Below are 20,933 nucleotides of genomic sequence, written 5' to 3' on the forward strand. Positions count from 1 at the left end.
TGCATTATGTTAAGTTATCATGATGTGCTGTCACTCAGTGATGATTCTCCTCCTTTTGAGTTTCAAATGAAATCAAACGCACTTTTATTTCACTGGCGATCTGAGAGTGACGGCGCACATGTCACAAGCATCTCACGTCCTCACACTAAGACCTGTCGGGTCTACAAGGTTTCTCATCTGCATTGTCAATAAGCAGCCATTGCCTTCTCATCACTGACTTGCAGCAATGAAAGGCCTTACACACACACACAGGTGTTAACTTAACTTCTTTGAGGTCTTGCTGTGTTGGTAAGTAAAGTTCTACTGAAGACATGAAAAGCACAGGTGTTAAGTAATGCAAATGTAGCTGAATTCCATTGAGCTGCTTTAGTTTTACCTCTGACTTGAGTGGAATCGAGGCATTGTTAATGTCATAAGACCTCTCTGGATATGTACAGACCACAACCACTCCTGTTGGATCTGTTAAAGATGGCCTACTTTTTGTTAGCATTCATGTTTGAATCCGAGTAGAGGTCCGATCAGATACAGCAGTTAAAAACACTCGTGTGGTTGTGCAATACTCCGTCGAGCTGATATAAGACAGCATGATGGTGTCCTCAGTTTCAGAGGGCTACTTGTAGTTGATCCTCATTAACCCGCTAGTGGGCGAGCCACTACAAACTCCTGTTGAGTAAAACATCGCTCAATCCCACACAGCTCTATATTGAACTCTATTAGAGGTTCTAAAGTTTCAAAATATGCCACACAGCAGCCTGAATTATGGAGCAATAATGCACGAGACAAATAGCTTATTAGATGTTATAACCAGAGTAAACTGTCAACGTCCTATAACCTGAAGTAACAGTTTGATTCAGAGAATGTATGTTGTGCTGTCTGACAGTGGAATAAGGGTTTTGTTTTTATCAACCTTAAAACTACTAAAAAGGGAAATAAAATGAAACTGGATGTTATGGGGTTGATCAGTGATTGTATGCACCTCAAGCCGATGTGGACATGTTGGCCAAAGAATACATATTTATATATAAGTTTGGGCCACTCTTGTAGTGGATGCCATAGGTAGAGTTTCTACTGAGCAGTAGGTGGCGGTGTGCACTGGGATATGGGTCGAGCTTGAATCAATCAGGCCCTTTGCTGTAGAAAACTGAGATGGGATGTTAGTTGTGGGGATTAATGATCAGAATTGTGAACCATATTTTGTCGAACACTGTCAATAACCTAACACCAAAATATTCACTGCTGCTCTTATTGAGGATGTTTTTTAAATCTGTATATATCATCCATCACTGCCAAGATAAATACGTACAATCATAATCCAGTCCATGGATATCAGTTCAGTATTTTTTTTCTTTGCACTATGTTTATGGTTTACAACTGACAGAACACTCAACTTACTCTGAGGATTTGTCAAAACAATTCTGTGAGTTGCAAAATTTACATTTTATACAAGAGAGACTAGCAATTTTAAACACTCACATTTAATTAATCAAAATAGTAACTAGAGAGGCGTAGTCCACTTCTGAGATCAAATTACAACATGAAATATTCTATAATGTTAGGTATGTCTCTAAATATTTCTGTGTCATCGACTGCAATTTTTAACAACTTTTTTGTTGATTGTAAATGAGTCCTAGAAGTTATCGTGGTTCATCATTTAAGGTCACATTTTGGTGAAATTCTTACATTCTTTAAGTACATTTTGTTTTTTTATTCAGTTCTTTTCTCTGACTAACAATAAAATCCATATAACAGTCATACCTTTGCGTGTGTGAGATGAAAACTGCCTGTTATACTGTGTGTGTGTGTGTGTGGACCACTTGATGTTTGCTGTTTAATCAGTGGAGGCTGAATGGCTGGCTGGTTATGTGACAAATAGGTTATCTCATCGCACCTCAGTACTTTACCCAATATTTACACAAATTAGGACCAGTTTACAGAGATAGGGAGCAGCTGACAGCATGAAGTGTGTGTGTGTAGTTCAGGACGGAGAAATCAGTCTCAGGATTATATTTCATTTCTGTGGAAGCGTCACTTGAATTTTCTTGGAGTAGAAAATATCTCCCATATATGTGGAGGAAGCGAAGTCTCCTCAAACACTAAATGAATGTTGTAATCTCCTGTAAAATGCTGTTGAGTCTTTCTTCACCCTCACAACCCTGTAGGTCAGGGAACTCAGACACGGGTCTTATCAGGACAGAGTAATAAGTATCCAACAACCTGAGGAGAACCAGGAAAAAACAGATGGAAAAATAAAATGCAATCAATCAATGAGCGTGTTGGCAGCCAAAGCCCTTGGTATTGATCTGGATTTCAGTCGTATAGTATTTAGATAAGGCGAGTGGGGCCTCTACGGTTGAGTATATTCCCACAGTTTTTATCAATGGTAGATGTCATCAATTAAAGCAAATAGCGGATTGAAAATCAATCATGTATTCTATTGTTTCAATTTGCAGGAATCTATACATTTTCTCATTATACATAATATGATATCCGCCCTGTCTATACATCTACAGTACGTCCTTTGTGCGTGTGTGTTCTCACAGATACACCAGAGTGTCATGTGTGGCACTGACTCATGGAAGTTACTGATTGAAGGAAGAAAAAGTAAACAGAGAAGGAGAGAGAGAGAGAGAGAGAGAGAGAAAGCAAGCGAGAGGGAGGAGGGCAGAAAGACAAGGATGGTGGATAAAAGCCGTGGAGCACTATGAACTCCTTAATCACACATGTTTGACACACACAGATTGAGTCTGTCAGCTCAGCCAGCAGCCGTATCGACCCCAAGTGTTACATATTAACCACACACACTCACACACACAAAGAGTAGATAATTGGATGTGGACACCGCTGATGCAAGAGGAGTTAAGTGTAGAAATGTTGCATTATATGAAATTTCACAATTATCAGCCTTTCTACGTCACCCCCGATCACACCTAATGTAAAGAGCAGGTTCACCCACATTTCAAAAATGTTTTTCACACTTTTTTCTAGTGTTCACAAAAACACGTAGACATTTGAAGCCCCTTTTTTTTTTTTGGAGACAAGACTCTGAGATTTCTCTGAGGACATTGGAGATCAATGAGATTTAATTTGAGCTGCTCAAAGCATTGAAACATTTCAACAGCAATGTGACTTTCCACAAACGGTCTCCTGGTTATTCCAAATAATCCACAAACGTACACGTAATGCAGAATGGACCCAGTGTTCTAATACATGCATGATGATTTACATATAATAAAGATTGTAAAGCCCCTTGAGGTACACTTGTGATAAATTAAATTGATCGGACCACTTGATTATTGTTCTTGTTGATGCATTCATTAGCAGTATTTCAGTGTTGTGGCAGGTCTAGGTTGAGCTGATTAAATTCAATCTTAAAGTAATTTGTACTGTCAGAAACAGTTTTTCATATGGACTATATCATTTAGAAGATACCTGTTGTTGAGTAAAATGTACAATACTTCCCTCTGATATTAAATGGAATATAAGTACACTATAGTAGCATCAAATTAAATACTGAAGTAAAGTACAAATACCTGAAAAATCCACCACATATGAGATGCCATTACTTTCTAATGAGACAATGTTTTTTTCTGTATCTGTTCTCTATACCTCCCTCCAAGGCCTCACCATTCATCATACTCTCCTACTCTTTGAAGAAAAAAAGACTCAGCGGTCTTGAAAGTAATATCTGTGACAGTGATGAAAGCGTGGGTGAGACAGCGTGTGTCCACATGATGTGTGTGCGTGTGTTTGGGAAAGGCCTGGAGCTTTGACAAAGGCACAAGGAAATCCCACAGCAGGCCAAACAGAGTGCATGCTGTATCTCTGTGTGTGATAGGTGGGGTGATGGAGTCTGTGTGGTTATCAGAGACGGGGGGGACATGGTCATATATGTGGATATTGGGCCAGCTGTATTGATCCCGGCCCTGACAGCAGAGGTGGAGGGGGTGGGAGGGACCGGATGAGAAGAGCAGGAGGCTGATAATGGTCTCAACTGACCCAGGCATGCTTACCTGAAGCGTGGGAGGGCACCGGGGTAACGCCCAACAGGCTCTCAATAGGCCTTATTCACAAAAGTCAGTCAAAGGTTTCACATGAGAGCATGGCATGGGCTCAGAGGGTGATCTCTAATGTTTGGACAAGCAGATAGTGTTATCGGATTGTCAGTCTCTGTCTTTTTTTCTAGAGCCTTAAAAATGTTGCATTATTTCTTTACTTAAAGCGACTCTTTTTAATTTTTGAAAGAAAAAATAGCTCTTACAAATGAAAAGTTGAATTCATAAAGTTGGTCTGGTATGACCAGTGGGCTAGTTTATGGTGGCTAATCTTAACTAATGTTAGCAAACTTTAAGCAGACATTGCTAACTGGTTGTTTTGTTGATTTAATGCATTCCCTCTACTGTTACACAATGTTTTAGCATGTAACCAGTAAAAAAGTTACATAGTTTTAGCATTTATGACCATTAATGGCTAATGTTAGCTAATGTAAGTTAACTTAGAGAGATAATGATGTATAACTGAGTCAGTTACTGAGTCACTTTGCTGTTTTTATGACTCTTCTGTTACAGAGAGCTACTGTTACACCAAGTTTTAGCTACTATCCTGTTCTTGTTACTTGTGGCCACAGTGGCTGCTGTTCAGCTAAAGTTAGTTTAGCTTTAATGTTAGACTGTGTGACCTTTTCTCAACACAAACTACTGTAAAGCATTTAGCTATGTGTCATGCAGCAAAATGTGCCTAAAGTTAGCTAACATTAGCTACTGATCATACCAGATCAAGTAAGGCTGTAGCAGCTTGCCCCCTCAGTGTAGTGCATTTCACAATGGTGGGTCTCATTGCTTGTGAATTGAATTTTCCATTTGTAAGAGGAAGAATGTGCCATTTCTTCTTTCAAACATAGTGCCGCTCTAACAGCTGAGAAAGGTTGATTTAGCTTCACATCTGTGGGTCACCAAGGATCTCACTGAAGACTATTTTCTGACAACAATAAATCACAGCTATCAGAAAACAATACTGGAGCGTTGATAAGATTAAGATTAGAGCAGTAAAGTCTGTGTGTGTGTGTGATTAATGGAGACAGACAGTCGCCTCTCTCCCTGCTTGCGCACCATGTACACACAGCAGATCAGCAGATAGGGACACATATCCTATACTGCAAGGAGCCTGGGTGACATTTTTAAAGCCTGAATCAATCAATGTGGAGGAAAGAGTCATGGAAGTTTACAATGTCTGAGTATCAGTGGGATCACTATTAAATTCAGTGGCCTAAATAATTTTCTAGCAGCTTACATGCATCACCTGTGCTACAATCCTGCACAGCTGAACATTAGTTTTAAAAGGTGTGTAAAGTTTTGCATATCCATTTATTGCAGTAAAGATCATTAAATCTCAAATCCATTGCATATTCTTCAGTTTCAGTGAAGTAGGACACCCCCTCTCCTGCTCTAATTGGTACGGTCCAATAAGTTAAATTAAGCACAGGTGAGCTGCTGGTTGTAGGTCAGTAAGTGTCCTGCCCCTTTACAACTAGTTTTTGTCTGTGACCACAACACCACATCTAGGATCTCTTATTGAAGATGGGGGAGAGGTTGCAAAGTCAAAAAAGCTACGTTTGCTCTTTTTTTGATTGTCAAGCTGCATTCAGTAAGTCATGGAAGCTAGAGGCTCATCTTTGCAAACACACTGGATTGGTAAGTGAACTACTAGAAGCCAAACGGAGCACATGACACGAGAAAGACCAAGTGGACACATCATAACAGTTCATGTGTTTTTAATTGTCCAGTTAACATTGGTGGGATTATGTGTCAAATGTTTCCCTAACTTCAGAAACCGTTCTCCTGTGAGAACTGTGACAAGAGCTTTTGCACTCGTTATCAACTCACCAGACACGCGCTCAATCACAGTGGGGAGAAACCACACAAGTAAGCCTCTATATTCACTATTTGAAACGGTAAAATGTAACCTTTGTGTTTGCGTTGAACGGTTACCTGCTCTGGTCTCCAGGTGTCTGGCTGACGGATGCTCCGAGGTCTTTGTCACAAATGCCAGCATGAAGAACCACATGGCTCGAGTGCACCAGCACCAGGAGAAGCGATATCAAGTACAATCATCTTAATGTTTTCTTCTGCTTGACTTTTTTTCTTGTTGGGTTTTACTAAGCTGCACTGGCTTGCTTTTTGGGCCTATTGTCTTTCAGTGCGACCATCAGGGCTGTGGAAGGGATTTCAACAAGAGGAACCAACTGAAGGCCCATAAGTGTGAGCAACACCAGCTTCTGCTGTTTCGGTGAGCGGCTAAACATCCGATGCAAGAATAACTGAACTTTGTATCTGTTCTTGGCCATCTCAAACCAAATCTTATTTATCTTTTGATGTAGTTGTACCATCAGTGGCTGCACAAGAGAACTTCCCTCTAATGGAAAACTAAAGCATCACGTGAAAGTGCATGAAGGTTGGTTGATGACCAGAAGCTTTTTATAAAAAAATATTAATTGGCATATGTTTAACAAAACCCTCTGCTGCAGGTTACCCTTGTGAGGTTGAAGCATGTCCTTTCCAGGGAAAGACTTGGACAGAATATCTGAAGCACAGAAAAGAACATAAAGGTACGAATGTGTAAAGTGTTGCGGTGCATCGCGTGTATACCCTGTGACTCATGACGCAAAGCAACTGTATTTTAATGACTTTGCTCCCAGTCAAGGTGCCGTGTGGAGAGTGTGAAAAGCTGTTCAACAATGCGTGGTTCTTGCGCCAGCATGAGCTGCGTGTCCACTCCGGGGAGAGGAGGAAGCTGTTGTGCCCAAAGAGAGACTGTGGTAAAAAGTTCACTCGTCGCTTCAACTTGGAGAATCATGTGCTGGGAGACCACGAGGGCAAGAAGCCCTTTAGCTGTGCATATGCTGGCTGTGAGAAAAGCTTCGCCATGAAGGTAAACTTTCACTTTAACTCAATGATATTAAGTGTTGATCTAAATCACAAACTACATCCTCTAACTAGTGGGATGCGGTCATGGTAATAGTTTGTCTTTTACTTGCTAAAAGCTTTGACATCTGCACATTGGCACTTTGCTGCAACCCCAATACAACAAGAGGTGACTATATTTAGTTAATGGTGCTCAGAGAAACTACATCTTTATTAATGGCAGCAATGATGATCTCGACCTTGCCGGATGGAGAACAGTTTTTATCTGGAACCATTTTCTACAAATTTTTTTTTACTGCATATTGCAGTATTACACTTTCATGGTTTCAACTGGCAGATATTTTTAAAAAAATGAGCACATTAAAAACTGAAACTATACACATGGTTAGACACACGGTTAGACGCAGTCTGTTGTTTGATATTTTGTTTGTCTTGATCTATTGCATTCCTGATGCAGTGTAGTTGGTAACTGTTCTCATTATTAATCAGGAGAGCCTGTGGCGACATGGAGCGGTGCATGACCCAGCAAAGAAAAAGCTGAAGGTAATGTGTCCTTGTCAACTTTTGTTTCTAGTTTTCTTTTTTTTTAACAGTGAGTTTGTCTTTTCTTGCCTCGTCCTTGTATGTATTTTTATTTTTGTCGCCCCTTGCAGAAACTGCATCCTAAAAAGAACCAGCCCTGGCGTCTGGCTCTGCAGGTCAGTGTGGCAGCTGCAGCCGAACGAGCAGAGACCAACGAGCTTGCTGAGGAGCTGCGCAATACAACTTTAAAGGATGAGACATCTTGAGGCTGCATTATATGAATATCTGCTTGGATGGGTTAATTAATGGTGACACAAATCCCATAATTTTTTGTTAAATATACTTTGTTTGTGAAAATAAAGCCTCGTTAATACAGCACTATACTACCCCTCTTTCATATAAGCATGTTAACTGAGAATTCCCACCAGCAAAGTTTAAAAGCACGCTGTGGAGCCATTTATCCTTCGAAGGAAATGTTTATTAAACAATCAGAACACACATTCACACACATGTATAAAACTCCGGCTGATGTGACAGCTGGTTTGTCATGGTGATGAGGCCTTCGGGCAGTCGAGCCCCCAGGGTGCGGCAGGTTTCTAATGAGGCCTGAGGCTTCTTCAGCTGGATGCAGCGCTGATGTTGCAGAAAATCTAGTGATTACAGGTCGTTATCCTCGATGAGAGGATCAAAGGCTACTTTTTAAGTTTTAATATTCTATCTCTACCTGCAACGATGCATCCAGCTGAATGGATATAGCCCTGGATTCTACAACTGCCTGGTGAGGTGAGCACAGCACAGATCGCCTGTTCAACAGTTGCAGTACCATTTCTCCCTGCGGGAGTGATGACAACATGACCATATGAACACAGCAGTGCGTTTGTGAGTGCAGTCTGTCGAGTGACGTGCCACGATCTGGATCAGTTCCCACCTGGACAGGACAGGCTTGGTCCTGCTGGGTCTACTACAGTTCTGAATGCTTTTGGTCCTGGATTAAGCCCGTTATGGAGCGATGTACAGTAGCGTTTACCAGTTCACTTTGGCCAAGGTCGTTCCCAATATAGAACATTCTGGGTGGACTCTGTGTGGTGCGCAGCCTGCTTATGGTCTGGCCCGGCTATACCAAGCTGCCAGGCCAGGAGACCACAGTAAGCGCCACCCGGCTGCGCTGCTCCTTCAGCATGGGCACCAGCGCTGAGTGGCTCATTCCTGCTGTCGACAAGCCGTTGACTGCCACGATCATATCCCCACACCTAGAGAGACACCACAAGTCAGTATGTATATTATACGTGACATGCCATTCAAACAGCTCTACATTATGGAATGATGATATTTGGTGTCCATTAATCGATCGATGGTAACTTTTTTTTTTTAAATTTTTTTTTTTTTTTCTTAAGCAAAAACTCAAATGAATAAGTTCCAGCATCTCATATGGGAATATTTACTGTTTTTTAAAATGGTTTTCTGATAGTTAAGTGAATATCTTTGACTGTTAATCAGATATAACAGCCGATTTAAAGACCACCTCTGAGAAATTGTGACGAACATTTCCTGACATTTAGACCAAACGTAATTTGATAAATCACAGAAATAATCATATAAATATATACTGTAACACATTTTTGGTTGCAGTTAGACCACAAATGTACTTTGTGATCCTTTCTTTGGCTCTCAGCCCTGAGTCCGTTCAATCCTACAAAGACAAATCTTTTATAAGTATATTTAATTTAATAGGTTAAGTAAGTTTCTAAAATAGATGGGAACAATACATTTCTGCAAAAATCACTTAAACAAGAGCAAATACACATCTAGTATTCTCGTGAGTATTTCTGACAGCAGGATGGTGTATGTAAGATTGACTGAAAATAAATGTGTTCATTATAATGACAGAACATGTTACTCAGTGCAACGGTGCTTATTGGTGTGGTTCTAATAGTTTTTGGACAACAATGGAGCTCAATGGCACAGGATTATCAAGCTTTGGCTACTTATACGTTTTAGTAGGGTCAATTTATTGTTCTGTTTTGGTGGGATTTGTTGGCAATAAGAAAAATATCAAATCTAAATAGACTAGCTTTTAATTATTTTAGAAGGTAATGGTCCATAATGTATTTTCTTTACTGCGAGACAGACAAGATACAGAGAAATATAACCCCAGTTCAGTTGTGGCAATTTAAATTGAACAGAAATATATCTTTGGGACATGTTGTAAAACTTTCTGATAAATTAGTGAATCCTCCAGAGAAGTGTCTACTCACTAAATGTTCTACCTCTACTTTTGAAATGCAGAACAGGGTTTACCTTGTTTTGAACCTAAGATAGATAATGCATTTATATAATTTTATAATGAGCTATATTCCTATCATATGTCAAACTGAATCATTTTTGTTTTATTGGTAGCTGATTGCATTATGACAATAGATAAGATACCTGATGACAGAGCAAACAGGGCATGCCTATCAAGTTCAAAACAAAAATGAAACAATATTTAAGAGAGAAAAATAAGAGTACGGTGAATATTTTAACCTTTTACAACTGATACACAAATGCAGGACCCAAAATGTCTGTTTGAGCATTTTACAGTCTCGAAATACTCAAACAAAAATAATGAATTTTAATGATCAACTTGCAGTTGTTTCATATTAAAGGTATAGTTCTAAAATAAATAGTTAACACAGAAAATAAGAAACCAAACAAAATGTGATGTAATAAACTCAGTAGGCGTGGCTTATCATCACGCCACCCTTATCAATCACCAACTGGAGGTCAGTTTATCTACCTGCTAATTCACCGCTAATGGAAGCCGCAGCCTGTCACGTGATGAACAACTGATGACTCACTTGAGGCGGCCGTCGTAGTACGCAGGTGTGCCGAGGACGATGGTCTTGATAAAGAACGCCTGGTTGCCGTGACTTTCCTCGTATCCCCCTACGATGCTGAAGCCCCAGCTGCCCGGGTGGCTCCTCCGCAGTACAATCTCATGACTACTGTGCAGGTAGCTGCAGGAGGAGAACAGAGAGAAGTGATAGTACAGATGGTCTCTGTCTTTCAAGGAGCAAAGTTGCTGCTTCATCTTTTAATAAATGTCTATTGTGACTCTTAAAATCTATTAAAAGTGGAAAATATCTGCATGTGGGGCATGCATTTCTAAAACATTTCTAAAACCTACAGGAAACATTGTTTTCATCCAGTTGAACAGACCATGATACCCTTATTTAAAAAAAAAAAATATATATATATATATATGTACATATAAAAAACATTTAAATCCCGAACAATCACGCACTCACCTGGGTAAGCCCAGCCACATGACCCACGAAGGGGACCAGTTGGCATCGAAGTCACTGTCATGTGTGTGAGGCAGCAGCTCGTCGGGGTCGAGCTCTTCCACCATGCTGACCTCCAGCACCCGCAGCTGCACCGAGGGCGAGGCAGCGCTGGCCTTCAGGGTGCCCACTGCCTCACTGTGGCTCAGGTACGTTAAGTCCTGCCCGTTAATACTCAGCAGGACATCACCTGGATGAGAGAGGAAGAAGACGCTGTAGTTTCTGATGCAATGTTTTTGATATGAAATTGGTCCTGTTCTTGTCATTTCTGAGGGAGTGCTCACCTCGTTTGATTCGCCCGTCCCTCGACAAGCAGCCGTGTGGTTGGACGCTGGTCACAAAGATTGGCAGCTCCCCGCTCTTACTGCCCCGCCCTCCTGCGACAGTCATGCCTAGAGACTCGAGGGGCTCCTTCTTCACAGTGATGTGTTTCTCTTTACAGGTCACACACTGGGAAAGGTCCTGGGTATAATCACACAGAGGCAACACACGCACAAACAAACACAGTTTCAGTCACTAACACAGAAAATGCATATACTTACTCTTTGCAGTGTTGTCCGTTTTTACTCATTTTCACCAAACATTACCCACACATTTCAAAGGAGCCAACTTGTTTAAACTGATTAAATAAAAAGTAGGGGGAAAACGCAGACAAGTCCCTAAAAGTATAAAAACAAATGGTGTTTTTAATACTAATTAAATGTTTCAAAGTCTGTTTTTCTCACTGAAATTCACCTGCTATTCCATATTTGAACTAAATAGCAATAAATTATTTGACAAAAAAAACAAACAGAAACAATAATGAGCCCTGATCACACTGCATTATTAACTACATTCCTCCAACGTAATATTAAAATGCCAACACTTACATGTCGGTGATGCAAAATCATATAAAACTGTCAAAATACCCCCAAACACACAATTGGACCCATGTGGACAAACACACACACTACACGTTCGCTCACTCTGTGAGTGCTGGTGCGGGAGAGGTGTATTGGCACAGGGCTCGGGGTAGCGCTGTGGTTAGGCAGGAAGTGATCAAGGCAGTAGAGGTCTCTGGTGGAGCCTGACTTTTGCGGTGGAGGAGGAGTTGGTTTGGTGGGTCGGCCAATCAGCAGGTGGACTCGCTCTCCACTCGCCTACGAAGACAGAGTTTGAGTCTTTTAGGGACCTTACTTCTCACTCACATTTCCTACTTTGTTGTTCATGTTTTTCCTTCTAACTAATACCAAAAGAAGCCTGAGTGACTTAGTGAAACCCCCACCTGTATGATCTGTGCAGCCTGCTCCGGGGTGCCGTGGCGTAGGTCCTGGTCATTGACCGCCAACACACGGTCATTACTCCTCAGTCTGCCATCCTTCGCTGCCAGGCCTCCCTCCAACAGATCCAACACAAACACTCCTGACTCATCTGTTCGCCTTACCAGCTTAATGCCAAGCTGCTCTGCGGAGTCCCTCTTGTGTAGGGTGATTCTCAGGGTAGCAGGGCTGGACGGGGCGCCCTCAGGGGTGGAGCAAGGGGCGTGGGGCACAGCCGGGGTGGAGGAGGAAGAGGAGGGAGGCGCCCGGGAGGCACAACGACGCTCCCTGAGCACAGTCAGCTGCAAAGTGGTGCACGGGCGTGCCAGTGTAGAGCGGGCCAAACTGTGGGGGATGTTACTGATGTCCACATTGTTCACCTTGGGAGAAAAATAAGTCAGATGAAATTATGCAGTGTTTAAACCTGCATTAATTGATTTTTTGGTCAATGGCATTAGCATTCATTTGAAGTCTTCTTACAAATGTAAGTCCAATATTCACTCACATTTGTGTTTTGAGAAAAATATTTGGTTCTTTAGTTGCTAAATGCTCCACTATCTTCACCAGGCAGTCTTAGATTGTCTGCCTTCCTGAAAACAGCTGTCTGCTGCGACTGAGAATAAGGTTGATGAAAGCGGTGAGAGTGAAACAAAACATTAAAGTTGTGGGCCTTAAAACCAAAACAATGAGCTCAAGATGCTGAAACGCTCCTCAGAGTCGAGGAGAAACTGCAGAGCTGGATGACCCCTTTTCTGTGTATTTGACTTTATGAGCAACCCCTCTCACATACAAGTAGTAATGTGATCCATTATAAATGTAAAAATATTGATTAGAGTACCTTTAAATAGTATAGGTAGAATAATAACAGACAGTGGATTTAGGAGACAGTGAACAAGATATTTTGCGAGGTATAGGATAGAAAGAAATAATTCAAATACATACAAAAGGTAGTAAATCACTATTATATTATACAATACTGTACTACTGTCTGCCATAACAGCTACTGTTAACCAAATCTTGAGTGATAACAACCACTAATAATTCAAACGAAGCCCTAAATCGGCCCAGTCGTGTTTTACCTGTAGTATCTGATCCCCGGCCAGCAGCCTCCCGTCTCGTGCGATGACCCCGTCTCTGTACACTTCCTGAATCACGATGTTGATGAGAGGCGTCTCGTTTCCCCCGACCACACTGATGCCCAGCTCAACATACGGGTTCGCCCGGTGGACCTCAATGGTAGTTATCTCTCCTTCAGGAAGCGAGGGCAACTTCACACAGCCTTCATGGACAAACAGATGACATTACACAGCTGCATTTCAAAATCTAATTTCCACATCTTCCTAATGTTGCCGGAATGTGATTATCCGGTCGTCTGAGATTACAGCTCTTACAACGCAAGAAGCTGCGATATCCCTGATCTCTAGTATTCAGCCCTTTAGGAAGATGCTCAGATAAACGAAGGAAGTGATGTCATACCCTCTTCAGCGGAGAGAGGCGGAGACTCGGGGCAGTCCCAGCCGGAGGAGGTGGAGCTGACAGAGCGGAGGAGGTGGATGCAGGGATTGCTGAGGGGCCGCTTCACCCTGGGGACCACACACTCCAACCTTATCACACCTAGAGACAGAGGGGCATGAAGACGGGGATGCCATTTCTTCTGTTTCTCATCATTTTTGTCTCAATCTAAACTGCATTAAGAACCTAAATCTCTTCACTTCGTACAAGGCCAGCGGATCCACTCACTTTCTTCCTCCGTGCTCTCCTCAAAGGCAGGGTTGTCGAGGCCGGCGTCGTCAGTCCACACGGGCCCATTGCCGCTGGTGTCATTAGGTCCGGAGGGTGGAGAGGGTGTGCGGTCCCTCAGCTCTGTCTGCGGGGAGCGGGGCGACCTGGGAGGGCTGGTCACCATTGCTCGCTCATCCCCGCTCTCACATCGCAGGCCTTCCACATTCATCTGCTGACACCTCGTCCCGGGACACCTTTCACCAAGCAACAGGCGTCAGTTTGTTAGTCCATCTGACGTGTAAAGAAAATCAGGTTCAGCATCAGTTTATTTAATGTGATGCAACTGATCCCATCAGGGAGAGTCTCTTTTTGTGTGTCCCCTCCTTAGAGAAGGTCAGAGTGCACGGTCTCGTGGAGCTGGGAGGGATTCAGTGAAGAAGTGATTTTTGTTGGAGAGGTCTCAATGATGGAGGCTCACTGATATAATTCCTGCAAATCTTGATTTCTTTATATTCATTTGATGCAGGAGTGCACTAACGATTATTATTATAAGATATGAGGGGATGTTTACATGTTACCATATGTATACTGTGTAAATTGAGTATATCTGTGTGCTTTCCATGTCAAACACTTTTACATTTATACATGTGTAGGCTGTGAAAACACATTTTCTACCAATTGTTTTTTTCAAAATTAATTGAAACTAGGGAAATTCAAAATTCATGACTCTTGAGTTTGCTTGTTTCAACCAACGAACAGTCTAAAACCTGAAAATATTCAATTTACAATGATATAAAACAGATACAGATATTCACATTTGAGAAGCGAAAACCAGTATAAGTTAGGTATTTTTGCTTTATAGATTACTTAAATAATTCTTTAATGACAGATTTAATGAAAGTTCAGCCCCTCTGAGATTTCCTTTCCATGAAAACAAACACAACTCTGGTGGTGACAGATGCATCAATTATGTCCCACAAATAGAAAGTCTTCACTGTAAGACAATTAAAAATAAACACAGATCAATGTGGTGTCACCCTTAATTGACTCCTAAGTATTTACTCTAAGTGGCAGCTATAAGCTGGTTAAATAATTTAAATGCTTCTACACTTCATTACCTTTCTTCTTAGAAAACAGGACCATGGAAAACTGACATTGCTGTCCCACGCTTCTTTGCTCTTACAATATTTAAAATATTGCTGTTGTAATGGTATATGTGGCCTGATGTAATTTTACACTCACCATTTATTTTCTAATTGCTAATTTTCTTCTACATCTACCTTTGACCCTTTCCCTTCAAAACCAAGACGAGAAAAAAGGATCATCCTTTTTATCCAATATGTGAAACTGGAACAGGTGGAGCTCATGTGGAGCCTTTTATAAGAACAGTGAAAGTCTCTCAGTTCTCACACCATCAGTAATAAGATCAACCAGCCCACCTTGATCACAGTGGAACACTGTGGCTTGGCACTCTCGTCTTTTAATCTAATGTCCAGTGACCTCTCTTGGCTCCTGTTATCTTAGACCTTAAGTCTGCAGGATATAGGGGAGCGCCAAACCCACGTTGGCCAGAGTTTTAATCTTTACTAAAGAATGTCACGCTAGTCCTCACAGTGACCTTGTTCGATCGCTCTCGAACCATCTTTCCTTGTCTTCTCTACACCCACATAATGTGCGCAACCTTCGCTGAGATGTACCCTTCTGCAGATGTGATTGATTAACAAGGAGACTGTTGACGGTAAAGTTTGATCTGGCTGCAGCTGTACAGTGAATAGAGAACTCTGTCTTTTCTTAAAGTGTGAATTTTGAAACATTAATATTCTCACAAATGAAACAGCTGCACACATACTCACTTAGATACTGTAGACTGGGTCTTGCTGCTAAAGCCTCTTTAGCCTGGTGTGACCAGTGGATTACGGTGGCTAATGTTAGCTAACTTTGGCTAACTTTAGACATATATTGATGTGTAACTCATGTTATTAACCGAGTCCGTTCACCGACTTTAAATGACGTCTTCTCTACTCGTGCTACTGTAACACTATGTTTTACCATTTAATGTTGTCCTGTAATTGTAGCTACAGCGGCTGCCATTCAGTAAAAGTTAGTATTGCTTTAAATACATAAAGAATTAATAATTTAAATAAAGTATTTAGCAGTGGTCTCCTGTAAAAACAGCTGACTCAGAAAAGCTTTTAACACCTTGTGTGAGCTTATTAAGGAAAATCTTATTGACTTAACTGAGGTGTTAGGCAGTCACCTGATTGCCAGTCAACAAACAAATGGATGTCTCTTTAGCAACAGACACCATCTTTAAAAAAATGTCCCAAATAGAAGTTTCCTCCCAAATAAATAACCCTGATGATACTAGTCCTCACAACTGTACTTGTTATACCATTACACACATGTTCTGACCAAAACATTTGTACTAGAGGCTGATTGATTGATCTGCGTCGGTGAAACTGGGCTCAGAAAGTGGCTGATAGCTGCTCCAAACTGTCCTTATTATATGATCCGTTAAAAATCCACTCTCAGTCGACCTCTCTTTTGAACCAAGCAAAGTTAATCGCTATGTACAAACATTTCTACATTTATTTTGATATCCTCTCATATTCAAAATGTACACGACTTCCATCATCACAGCCTAACCCGGGTTCCCTTCGACAACTCTGATACATAGACAAATACACACACACATCATCAGGGCAACAAAGAAAAGCAGGAAAGAGAGAGCAAGAAAGAAATGACATTGAGAGACACGCAAAAGGAAAGGTAGAGGAAACCGGTGAGAGAAAGGTTTGTGCCACCCCGAGTCACGCTGTCTCACATCCCGCCAGGTTCGACTCACCACAGGCCAGGGTTGCCTTTGGCTGTCTCACAGAAGAAATGGTTGAAAAGGTCTCTGGTGTTGAAGTTGCTCAGCATGATTGCAGAATGAGAATATGGAGCTCCTGGTCCGTCAACCCATGACTGCAGTAGGGAACCACTAATCCCCCGTCACATGACCTATACAGCCCAATAATCCCCGCAGGGTCTCACAGCACCTGGTCTGAATGGGCCAAAAGCCAAAGTGTAAACCCCTTAAGGTCAAGTCTCACTGCTCTGGACCAAGAACTATGATATCTCCAAAGGTTACCGGCAGAAACAAGCCAATCATGAGGAAGGAGGGGTTATATAAAGGCAACTAGTGTTGTCTTTATTATCAATTAAGTCGTCAATTACTTTCTACATTGATAGATGAATGGTTCAGTCTACAAAATGTCAGAAAATGGAGAACAATTTTTTCAATTTCCCAGAGCCCAAAGTGATGACTTCCAAATGCTTGATTGCTCCGACCAACAGCTCAATACCCAAAAGTATTAAGTTAACTACCACAGAAGACAAATCCTCACTTCGGAGAAGCTAGAAAACATTCATTGTCTATCAATCAACTAAGTTATAAATTGACTAATAATTTCACATATAAAGGTCAAACACTTTTAACAAGTGTCTTTGTTGATTGTCTGATTGATTCAAATGCAGCTACAACAAAGCTACATTACATATTTAAGGCTTGTGAAATCGTGGTTGCAATGTATGCTTATAGCGTTTGCACACAGCTCTCATGTAAGCATACATCTATTATGTGTGTATGCAGGCTTTATTACCTGTGTTTGAGGTGTGCCTCCAGGTCACATCGTGGCATGCTGAGGGAGCAGACGGGGGTCAGAGGGCAGGACACGGACATCTTGTCCAGCAGCTTGTGCACCAGTATGCTGGATCTGCGGCACGCCTGCAGCTGCAGCCGTGTCCTGTCCAGCGGGCAGAAGTCCCTCTCCTGGAGGAAGCTACGCAGGCAGCGGGCGCAGAAGGTGTGTCCGCACGGCGTGTCCAGCGGCTGCACCAGCGGCTGCAGGCAGATGTGGCACACCAGGTCGTCGTCCACTTCCAGACGGTAGTTGAAAAGGTGGTTCTCCCAGCTGCGGTGGATCTGGCCACACTCGGGACACAGAGCCTCTGAGGCTGGCTCCCCCGGCCCGGCTAGACCCACCTCGCAGCACGGGCTGCCCATCTCTGCTCCTTCAACGCAACTCAGCTTTGGCACAAATGACTCCAGTGGGGCTGCAGTGTTAGGGAAGGGGCACACGCACTCCTATCCCATAAACTTCACAGGATGAAGAAGTTGCAGAGAGGACAGATGCCCCCCAGTGGCTGATGGCTCATCACCCTGCAGGTCAGAGGGCAATGAAAGCGGGTTAAACAGCTGTTTGCAGAAAAACAACAAGTGTCTGATTATGTGCTTTTGCATTTATTCAAGTGGCAAATGCTTTGTGCACGTGGACCCACGTGTCTGCACGGGATCGAGTGGCACTGTGTGTGTGGGTGTGTGTCAGTGAGTGTGCTGAGATTATGTATTGCTGCTCCTGTCCACTAATCTGGCAGTATAATCTCTCTTTTGCTCTCGCCTGCTGCAATCTTCCAATTCCACAGAGAGGGAATTATCTGGGATTGAGGCAGAGAGAGGACACAGATCAGAGGAATTGGGATTGGGAAAGCAACAGAGAGGAAAAATAGTGCCGGCCAGGGGTAAAAAGGAGCAGAGGGCCGAACTGGGAAGAAGAAAAAGCAATAAGAAGAGGTGCAAGAGAGATTAATGGGATGGAACAATCTGAAAAGGGCACAAAACTAGACAAATAAAATAAGACAGAGGAGAGGATGTGTGAGGCTCCGAGAGGCAGTCGAGTCCACGAAAAGAGATGAAAACAAAGAAGAGAAGAAAAATAGTAATAATTCTTTGCACATTCCCCCACAGCGAACTTGATATTTTTAGTCCAGGCCATGTACAGTAGATGCACTCAGTCAACTCTGCAACAGAAAGAGAACATGCCTAAAGCAAAGTCTCGAAATACAGCACTCCGCGAGGAGAGTGCGTCCCCAGAGCTAATGCACTGTGTGCACTGATCATTTCCACAGTGTTTCACATCCAAAGCCATTCAGACCTTCAGACGCTCTATTAGCTGAGCCCCCCCCCCCCCACACCCCCCCCCCCCCCCCCTGTGGGGCCTGATGCAATCAGTGGACGGCAGAGGGCGTGCCTCGGCTCACAGCGGGCCGGCCGAGCCACAGTGACTACCTGCCTCTGTTCCAGCGGGGGTCTGCTCTTGTCTCCATGACGACCCGGAGCCTGTTCTGCTCAGTGGGGCTTGACATTCAGAGTGTAGCCGGAGAGGGATGCAGAGGAGCCACACAACAGATGCGTGTCTCTCTGCAGGATGCTCTGCTCCTCCCTGGTACCGCCAGAAAGCGTATCAGACAGCGGAGACGATGATGAGAGCCCCTCTTTGGTTCCTTTTTTTTTTTTTTTTTTTTTTTATCGTCTCATCTCCTTTGCTACCCATTTCTGTGACAACCTGTCTCTCCTGTCTCCCATGGCTACCAGACCGGTAGTTACTTATTTCAGCCTCCTTTAAGTACGTGCTCCTGTCTGTGTGTGACTGGCTGCTTCTGTCTCCATCCCGCAGCTGGACATGAATTAATCATGAGGACACAAGGCTTCTCTGTTCCTATAACAAAGCTGTGACATCACCACATCACACAAAACACACACACACACACACACACACACACACACACTTGTAGAAACGCAAGTATAAGTCTACAAAAGCGAAAGCAAAAACACACACACACACACGCACACATGCACAAGAGCTTTTTAGGTACCAGATCCTGCGAATGGTCTTTATCAATAAGTAAAGGCTTCCGGTTTTCACTGTGGCAGCAGTTTAGAGCCCCGGCCATGAAAAGCACTTAAATCTATTTTAAACATAGCTGGACTCTGTAGCAACAGATTATTTTACACAAGTCATTGGAAGACCAGCAAATGCTTATCTCTCTTTTAGTCCTACTGTGTGTGTGCGTGGGAGTCCAAGGCCATGCTGTTATTCTCATTGCACTACTGTTGTCTATATTAATAAATAACAGTCTTTGGCCCTGCACCTGTCTCTGCTCATTTTTTCATTTTTCAGAGATGACAATCTAATCTTACAACACTGGGACAAGCTATGAACGCCTGCAGGAATGACATTTTCAGATAAGATGAAATGATGTTTTAGGTCACAGATTTAAAATCTCAGGTCCTGTCGGCTTAGCCTACATTTATGTAAACCCCCCATCTCGTCGTCTCTTATCTTTAAACAAAATCGAATGGCTGTTAGCCACTTTCAAGAACAGGCCTTAATGTCTGTTGCAATATGCTGGTTTTTTTCACAACAGTCAGGCATGCAATGCTAACAACAAAAACTGACACTGATATAATTGATAATTCCAATCATTTTTTTCCAGTGTCATTGTCCCGATTTACCTTGGCAAGGCACCAACTGAAGTGTCATGATCCATTCGCTACCCGTAGGCGTTGAACACATTTGATTAGACAAGTGCATTTTTGTAATCATTGTTCCCATCTGTCTGTCTCCATCCCACCCTCCACAAGCGGAGAAGCTAGGACAGATGAGGCGACAATGGCAATATCAATGCAAAGCAAGCCACACACTGACACCGTCCATGCAGCCACTAAATATAAACAGATGTAATATTACCTGCTCCGGCTGCTCCTCCGCGCCGTGCACTCCGGCCCCAAAGAGGGGAACGAATAATAGCTGCGGGACCTCAATCACGCATTCACCGCAACGGCCCGTTCCGCAAAACCGCACGAAAACGCCCCCGTGCCTTTGGCGGCGCTGGCCCCGCCCACTGCTGTCTGTCAACGTGGGTGGGCGGGGCCTAATCCTGTCAATCAGAGCAGAATCAGAGGTGGCTTCGAAACGGCCTGCTCAAAACAAATCTCGAAAATGGAAATAAAAAATGTGACCCTCACTCACCTATTCTACATTACTGTGATATGAAAGTTGGAGTTTTAATGGATGCAAAAAGTTGTGCAATTTTTATTCTTATTTTTTCCTAAATAATAGTCACAAGTTTTAGTTCCATAAATTGCTATGTAGATTAATGGTTGCATTGTACTGCCATAAACGGTCAAGAAAGATTTTTGTGTTTGAGTATGTTGGTAAAACACATTATTATTGAAGCACCTCTAATGAATGTTTTTTAAATTTTAATGTCATAGTTAATACATCTTCTAGTCATTCGTTGTACTACAAAAATACACCGTTAATAAG

At 42.6% G+C, this 20,933-nt stretch overlaps 2 protein-coding genes across 6 annotated transcripts; one reads left to right on the top strand and one right to left on the bottom strand.

Annotated features, from left to right (window-relative positions):
• Positions 1-82: 82 nt before the first annotated feature.
• On the top strand, positions 83-7,817 carry gtf3ab (general transcription factor IIIA, b). 2 transcript variants are annotated; one of them, XM_076080193.1, is made up of 9 exons: positions 83-5,687; positions 5,824-5,918; positions 6,001-6,097; positions 6,194-6,282; positions 6,374-6,447; positions 6,521-6,601; positions 6,692-6,924; positions 7,407-7,460; positions 7,571-7,817. In XM_076080193.1, exons 1-9 carry the CDS (start codon positions 5,574-5,576, stop codon positions 7,703-7,705), a joined length of 972 nt encoding a protein of 323 aa, XP_075936308.1. In that variant the 5' UTR covers positions 83-5,573; the 3' UTR covers positions 7,706-7,817. The 2 variants fall into 2 exon arrangements, with proteins under 2 accessions (XP_075936308.1, XP_075936307.1); XM_076080192.1 differs by lacking the exon at positions 83-5,687 and having other exon boundaries at positions 5,719-6,097.
• Positions 7,818-7,895: 78 nt separating this feature from the next.
• On the bottom strand, positions 7,896-20,494 carry lnx2a (ligand of numb-protein X 2a). 4 transcript variants are annotated; one of them, XM_076080187.1, is made up of 11 exons: positions 20,355-20,494; positions 17,427-17,986; positions 13,801-14,036; positions 13,537-13,674; positions 13,140-13,339; positions 12,027-12,440; positions 11,728-11,901; positions 11,047-11,224; positions 10,727-10,952; positions 10,277-10,435; positions 7,896-8,689 (listed from the first exon to the last, which is right to left on the bottom strand). In XM_076080187.1, exons 2-11 carry the CDS (start codon positions 17,828-17,830, stop codon positions 8,554-8,556), a joined length of 2,265 nt encoding a protein of 754 aa, XP_075936302.1. In that variant the 5' UTR covers positions 17,831-17,986; positions 20,355-20,494; the 3' UTR covers positions 7,896-8,553. The 4 variants fall into 4 exon arrangements, with proteins under 4 accessions (XP_075936302.1, XP_075936303.1, XP_075936304.1 ...); XM_076080188.1 differs by lacking the exon at positions 20,355-20,494 and adding an exon at positions 18,897-19,454; XM_076080189.1 differs by lacking the exon at positions 20,355-20,494 and adding an exon at positions 18,893-19,454.
• Between the last annotated feature and the right edge of the window lie 439 nt (positions 20,495-20,933).

The sequence above is a fragment of the Anarhichas minor genome, unplaced genomic scaffold (assembly GCF_050575085.1).
Source record: "Anarhichas minor isolate MPS153535 unplaced genomic scaffold, ASM5057508v1 ptg000074l, whole genome shotgun sequence".
Lineage (NCBI taxonomy): Eukaryota > Metazoa > Chordata > Actinopteri > Perciformes > Anarhichadidae > Anarhichas > Anarhichas minor.

Bases quoted from the DNA above. Each gene is read 5' to 3' on its own strand.
- gtf3ab (XM_076080192.1), top strand. From the start codon at position 5,720: ATGACACGAGAAAGACCAAGTGGACACATCATAACAGTTCATGTGTTT. The intron at 6,283-6,373 runs GTGAGCGGCTAA...CTTTTGATGTAG, and splicing joins CACCAGCTTCTGCTGTTTCG to TTGTACCATCAGTGGCTGCA. The intron at 6,448-6,520 runs GTTGGTTGATGA...CCTCTGCTGCAG, and splicing joins TCACGTGAAAGTGCATGAAG to GTTACCCTTGTGAGGTTGAA.
- lnx2a (XM_076080187.1), bottom strand. From the start codon at position 17,830: ATGGGCAGCCCGTGCTGCGAGGTGGGTCTAGCCGGGCCGGGGGAGCCA. The intron at 13,675-13,800 runs GTGAGTGGATCC...CTCTGTCTCTAG, and splicing joins GGAGAGCACGGAGGAAGAAA to GTGTGATAAGGTTGGAGTGT. The intron at 10,953-11,046 runs GTGAGCACTCCC...TCTCTCATCCAG, and splicing joins GGACGGGCGAATCAAACGAG to GTGATGTCCTGCTGAGTATT.